The sequence below is a fragment of the Solanum stenotomum genome, chromosome 8, assembly GCF_019186545.1.
Source record: "Solanum stenotomum isolate F172 chromosome 8, ASM1918654v1, whole genome shotgun sequence".
Classification (NCBI taxonomy): Eukaryota; Viridiplantae; Streptophyta; class Magnoliopsida; order Solanales; family Solanaceae; genus Solanum; species Solanum stenotomum.
Window position 1 is genome coordinate 52,920,616 of NC_064289.1, and position 7,571 is coordinate 52,928,186.

General features: G+C 27.3%; 1 protein-coding gene across 1 annotated transcript; it reads right to left on the bottom strand.

The window, feature by feature from the left end:
• Positions 1–5,922: 5,922 nt before the first annotated feature.
• Positions 5,923–7,070, bottom strand: LOC125874349 (flowering-promoting factor 1-like). The gene is made up of 2 exons (XM_049555225.1): positions 6,782–7,070; positions 5,923–6,233 (listed from the first exon to the last, which is right to left on the bottom strand). Exons 1-2 carry the CDS (start codon positions 6,876–6,878, stop codon positions 5,932–5,934), a joined length of 399 nt encoding a protein of 132 aa, XP_049411182.1. The 5' UTR covers positions 6,879–7,070; the 3' UTR covers positions 5,923–5,931.
• Between the last annotated feature and the right edge of the window lie 501 nt (positions 7,071–7,571).

Below are 7,571 nucleotides of genomic sequence, written 5' to 3' on the forward strand. Positions count from 1 at the left end.
TTGATATAAATTAATGTTTTTTAAAATTTAATTTGTTTATCTTACTTTATGAAAGAAAATACAACATAAGAAATTTAAATTATATATCTAAACAAAATTTCAACTTCAATCAATATGATCTCAAATCATTGATTTGAAATTATATCCAAACGAACTCTAAAAGGAAGACTTTAAAAAAAATGCACTATTAATTTCTAGTATTATAAGATAATTTACATTTTCTAGTCATATTTATGTTATATTTTAAGATTATAAATTTCATATAATACTCCATCTATTCCTAATTACTTGTCTACTTTTCCTTTTATAGTTGTCCCTAATTACTTGTTCATTTTGAAAAATCAAGAAAAGACAATTTTTTTCACCTATTATACCCTCAATTAATTACTTTGAAAAAGGTAGAACTTATTGAAAATCTTAAATTTTTTAATTCATCAACTTCATAATTAATAGAGGTAAAATGGTAAACTCACTATATCAATAATTATTTTCTTAATATGTGTGTCAATTTAAAAGTGGACAAGTAATTAGGGACAGAGGGCTTACCTGTAGATATCAATTTAAATCCCAATAGCCTTTACATTGAGGTGTGTATATACAATTAAACTCCTTCTTGAGTAGTTGAAGTTATGAATTTAAAGTGTCCTTTGGTAGGAGTTATTAGAATCATAATACATATATTAGCTTTGATATTAGTCAATTCCTTATTTCGTTGTATTTTTAATCTATGTATAATTAATATATCGATCAATTATATATCTTATTCAATATTACTTTTATATGTATGTAAACCATGAATTAACAATACCAGATACTATTTCTATTCAAATAGATCCTATATATTCATTTTTGTTTTTATTCTAATGCACCATATTTATTTAATACAATAAAAAACTTTCATCAAAATTGTTGTTACGATACCAAACTTTATGAAGAAAATTTTATCCCCTGCACTCTTTAATAGTGTATTTTAAAGGTATATATGTGTCCACGTGGACACATTACTATTTAAAATTATACAATATTTATGATGTCCACGTGGGCACATATATACCATTAAAATATACTATTAAATAGTGCAAAGGAGTGGGGGGGAGGGGGGGAGGGTAAAAGGTCATTTCCAAAGTTCGATATTTTTACAATTATTTCGATCAAAATTCGAATATATTTCAGACATTTTCCCCTTATACGTATATAGTCATATAAGTTAAAAAGGGATATTTTAATCTCCTACTATTTTGGTTTGGAACTTTCTATTTGTATATTAGTATAAATAAATATAATAATATAGATATAAATATCATATTAGAATTGATATAAATCAATACTTTTTTTAATTTAATTTAAAAACTATAACAATATTAGCTCAAATTCTATATATCCATCAAGTTATTCTCTAAATATTTAACTCTAAATTTAATTAATATAATATATTAACTTAAAATCGTAATAAAAATTTATAATTTTAAATATTTAACTCTAAATTTAATTAATATAATATATTAACTTAAAATCGTAATAAAAATTTATAAATTTTAAAATTTAAATCGGCGTGTAGGCACAAAGTTTGGTAGCAGAGAATCATATATTAGATAAGATAATGGAAAGGGACTGAAGGTTCAGAATCTTCCGTACAATATAGCTACTAACTTTTACCAGTCTTGTCAATCATCTCTTACCGGACCAGATGAATCCTGCAGTAGACATGGATAAGATTAAAAGGACTCATTACTCTTTTCGACTCATTTTATGTGACATTTTTTAGATTTTAAATTTAAACAAGTTTATCATTAATTCTATATTTTTTTTATAGATTTTTTTTATGTATTTTGAATTATTAATTTTTGTGATTTATAGTAATTTTTACGTAGTTTACAAATATATATATTTTATTTCAAAAAAATTGAAGATTTCATGTGTAAATTTTCGATCAAACTTAAATTATTTGACTTTGAAAAATAAAAAATGTCACATAAATTGAGTAATTATTTTTGGAAATATTTGAATAACTATCTCCTTTAAAAATTTAAGATAATTTAAGTAGATAAATTATTTATGAAGGAATGTATTAGAATTTAGATGCACTCGGAATATGAAAAGATTTCTATAAGTCATATATTTCATCATTTTACTTTATAAAGGCTATTGGGATTCAAAATGATATCTACTTGTAAGTTAATGTGAAATTTATAATCTTATGAATAAGGCTAAATATGACCTGAAAATATAAGATTATCTTATTTTACTAGTAATTAATAGTGCATTATTTCTTTATTTTAATTCAGTGAATTGAGATCATATTAATTCGAAGTTAAAATTTTATTTGGACATATAATTTGAATTTCTCAAGTTTTTTTTTTCAAAATATGAAAACCCCCCACAATTTGTGAAATCTATATAAGAAATTTCAACTTGTATACAGTCATATCAAATGAGCAAATTATAATTTATAAACAACGTATCAGAATATCTTAAGACGACACAAGAAATATATAAGTATACTAGGTTTAGCGATGGTTATATTATTTTTTATGGACAATTTAATTTGTTGTATTAAGTTAATATAATGCATTAGAATAAAAAAAAATGAATATATAGGATCTATTTGAATAGGACTAGTACCCGGTATTGTTAATGTCATGGTTTACTTGCGTATAAAAATAGTATTGAGCAGGATATATAACTCACAGATATATTCTACAAAATAAGGAATTGAATAATATCAAAACTAATACATGTATTATGACTCTAATAGCTCCTACCAAACGATCCTTAAATTCATTATTTTTAATTACTCATGAAGGAGTTTAAGTTATATATGCACACCTCAATGTAAAGGCTGTTGGGATTCAAAATGATATTTATATTTAAGTTTCTTAAAATGTAAAATTTTAACTCTTAAAAACAAGGGTAAATATGACCTTCAAATGTAAGATTATCTTATAATACTAGTACTTAATAGTGCATTATTTCTTTATTTTAATTTTTTTTAGAGATCGTTTGGACATGATTTCAAATCAGTGAATTGAGATCATATTGATTTGAATTTGAAATTTTATTTGGACATATAATTTGAATTTTTCAAGTTTTTTTTTTCATAAACATGAAAACCCCCCACAATTTGTGAAAACTATATAAGAAATTTCAACTTTTATACTGTCAAATCAAATGAGCAAATTATAATTCATAAACAACGTATCAGAATATCCTAAGGCGATACATTAAAATATATAATAGCATATCTCTCTGTTCCTTTAGAAATAAACATCTAAACATGTCATTACAAATTTTCAAATACACATATTTTAAAAATATTCACTAATCAACAGTAGTATTAAACCTATTCTTTTATATTTCATCCACATAATATAGATAATCTCTTCACGTCAAACATAACTCTATTTTTGCAAAATTTAAAATAATTGGTCTTTTTGTGCAAAATATAATCTTATGACTCAAATTTTACATTTAAAAAACATTGAAATGATCACAACTCGAAATTTCAAATCATGATTTAAAAATTATAATTTTATTCACATTTTATAAACAAACATGAATTTCAAATAAAAAGCTTCAAATTTAAGTCCAAAATTCTGTTCACACTTGTGGAGGAAGTGAGTATTTTTAGTTTGGGAAAAGACATATGCATGCGTTCAACTTGTGAAATAGTAAAATATGAGACGACAATTTTTTTATAGTACTAAAATAGAACAACAGCACCAAACAAATTAAAGCACAAAGACAAAAATGCAACTTTTTGGGGGACCATTTCAACATGCACTTTTGCATGTTAGTTGCACACTAGCTAACTAGCTAGCCATATTATTAAAAAAAATGTAGAGACATTGAATCACTTTATCCACAGCCATTTGACGAGAGAGACTATTCAGATGGTAAACAATTTTCATTTTCATTATATTCAAGTCACTAAGAGAGTAAATAGGAATGACAAATGATGTGAGATGGGACTGTTGAGGTCATCTGCGATGCATGTAAAGAATTATATTATTAGTAATTTTAAACCTTACTTTCAAGGTAGTGATAGATATAGACTAGACATAGCAGGTTCGACAAAACTTCATCGCTTATCAAATTTAACTCAAATTATACATGTGGGAAAAATTAATACATATATAACTCTAAATTTTGAAATCAACATTGTTTCATGTCCATCAACTTGTACCCAGTGGCGTAGGCACATGTATTAATTGGACACCCTTCGTCGGAAAAAATACCGTATATGCAAGTAAAATTATATACGAAGTGATTAAATAATATATTTTGGACACCCTTGACATAATAGGTTGTTATAGCCTAGTGGTTTAAGATATCTTGAATGTATGTTTCGACATCTTTAATGAGTCAGTGCTCACGTGTTCAAATCTCACACGGAACAATATTTTCCACTTTTTAAAAAGAACTTTTGTTATTTAATTTTTGGACCCTCTTCCTGAAATTTCTGGCTCCGCCACTGCCTGTACTGTACCCACCCTATCGAGAAAGTAANNGAATGTATGTTTCGACATCTTTAATGAGTCAGTGCTCACGTGTTCAAATCTCACACGGAACAATATTTTCCACTTTTTAAAAAGAACTTTTGTTATTTAATTTTTGGACCCTCTTCCTGAAATTTCTGGCTCCGCCACTGCCTGTACGGTACCCACCCTATCGAGAAAGTAAAAGTAATAATATAGTACTAGAATATATTAAAAAAAATTGATAATAAAAGAAATAGATAGCTCTAGCTAGGTTAATTTCAAAAACCTTCTAATTAGGTCAAAACCTGCATGCTACACATGTACAGGGTGATGATCTGTATTCCATGTACTTGGATCCAATTAGTTATTTAGAGTTTGTTTGAATTGACTTGTTTTAAGTGATCTTAAGTTAAATTAATTTTAAAGAATTTTCGGAATGTTTGAGTAGTTAAAAAATGCTTATAAGCATTTAACTTTAAGCTAAAATGACAAAAATAAGTCAAAAATCATTTTATAAGTCAAAAGCTAAAAACCAATCCAAATAAATTCTTATTATGGTTGATGCTGGTAACAGCTAAGCCAAACAGAGAGTCACATTATGATTGAGTAAATAAAAATATTATTTTTAATAATTTAAATGAAATGATTGCATACTTTTCAATTAGATTTTGGTTCAAATCTCTCTGCCACCCTAATAGCAAAAAAATGGTTCACACATATTTGCGAATGAAGAAGAATCAATTAATTAAAAGTATGCTCTATAACAACTTACATTTTTTAAAGTAAGATGATCACACATTTCAATTTGTTATCAAATCGAGCAAAATCTCATTGTAATTAAATAAATAAAAGTGTATTAGTTTTTAATAAATTAAATTTTCAAATGAAATGATCGCATACTTTTTAATATGTTATCAAAATACATAAGAGGTTTTGGGTTCAAATTTCTCTATCACCCTAATAGCAAAAAATTGGTTCATCCATGTTTGTCAATGAAAGAGAATCAATTAATTAAAAATATGCTCTCGATAAAAACTTACATTTTTCAATAAGATAATCACACATTTCAACTTGCTAGAGATCCAGTTCAAATATCACCACCACGGCACTACCCAAAAGGCAAAAATATATTTGACATTTTTTACCAAGAAAAAGTATCAAGTCCACATATGCAAAAGTGTGTGCTAAGACATAATATAAATATATAATTAGTTAAATAATTAAAAGTGTGATTTTTTAATAGCTTAAATTTTTAGATGAAATGATTATGTATACAATTCAATATGTTATCAGAACAGGCAAAGTGATAAACTAGCTAAGTTCAAAATCTCTCCACCAACCAAAGAGCAAAAGAATATTAAATCCACATATTTGGCTAATGAAAAAGAATCAAATCCAGATATGACAGGGGAGAAATAACATAATTAAGTATGTTTCTCTAATAATTTAAGTTTCAGATGAGATGATCACACACTTTAACATCACGGACTTCAAAAATCGATGGATTCTTGACAACAATGTCATACATCTGGTGTGATTTGAAGTTTGTAAAGCTCTTTGGAAGTGAAATGAGATGTGCAGAATCATCTGATTTATGAAACTGCAGAAGATCCGTCTTCATCGGGTTGTTGAATCGGGTCCACCCGAGTTCAATGAGTCTCTTCTCTAGTTCTTCATAGGAACTTATCATCTCATTCTCTGGTAGGTACACCAACACCCGAGGGCGTGCCCCAGGTGCAGTGACTGTACCTGTGCCTGCAAAGACGAATACAAAATTTAGAGTCGTGTACAAAATGTCATGAAGGAAAAACATATAAATGTAACCTATGACATGACCAAGGAATTAAGCATTTTGCCTTGAATTAATGCTTATGTTGTCAAATCCTTGTTGAAACCAACAAATTGCGTTCTAATATCAAATATGTCACGCTCAAAAATTACAGATTGCAATTATGGGTGCAAGCTAGGTTACGATATTCAAACTTCCTTAGTAAGAAATTTCACGATATACGTGAGATTACAACTATTTTCTGATATATATAATAAGTATTGAATCATCTTGATTTTCTATATTTACTTTCTTCTTTTTAAAATTTTGAATTTTCTTAGTGAAAAATTTAACTCTGTCACTGCAATCAGTACGTGACGGTCTAATCTCCCTGAGAGAACCCTTAACCCCTAACAAATATATAAAAACATAAAACACACATAATATATCGCGCAGTCTCCATAGCCTCAAAAGAGAGTGTGTAGTATTAATGACTGAATCTAACAAGTTAAACTTATATCGAGTAATCATATACCTGGATATGTTGGTTGTTTTAGCTCGAAAGACTCACGAGTAGGATTTTTGATCAAATGGGCAACACCTTTCTTGTCAAATATCCATACGCCAGACATTATAATAATTGGTTTAATTTCCAACTCCAACAATATATGGAGATGGAGAAAGAAAAATAATAATACTTCATACCTTTAGAGAAATGATGAAATGATTTCTTATGGAGCAGTAGATATATTCCACTGTGTATGTAGGTTTGCTAGTACATCATGTGATCACTGATCTTTTGAAAGACTGGACTACTGTTAACCTTTTTGGGGATACTAGTTCATTTACTTTCTACGTTTTCCAATTTTTATATTCTGGACCGTTTGGTACGATGGATAAGAGACACTTTTTCTGTCTTAATTTATGTGATATATTTCGTCTTCTCAAAATCAAACAGTTTAAGTTTGATCGAGAATTTGCTTATGAAATCTTCAAATTTTATAAAATGAAATTTATATATTTGTATTGATAATTCAAAATATTTGAAAGATATATAAATTTTTTACGATCAAAGATAGACTTGTTTGGATTTCAAAATTCGGAATGTGTCACATAAATTGGGATAGAGGGAGTAATAATTTTGGGACACAATGTAAGATGATTTTATCTTGTATTTGGTTAGGGATATTAATTTAGTGATCTTGAGATTATTTATCCTCTCTAGAGATGGAGTCATCTTTGTTAAGGAGCATTTTACCCTCCGATATGAAACTTTCAGTGAGAATCCAAATTTAATTGGATTTCAATGTTAATATCGGACACTG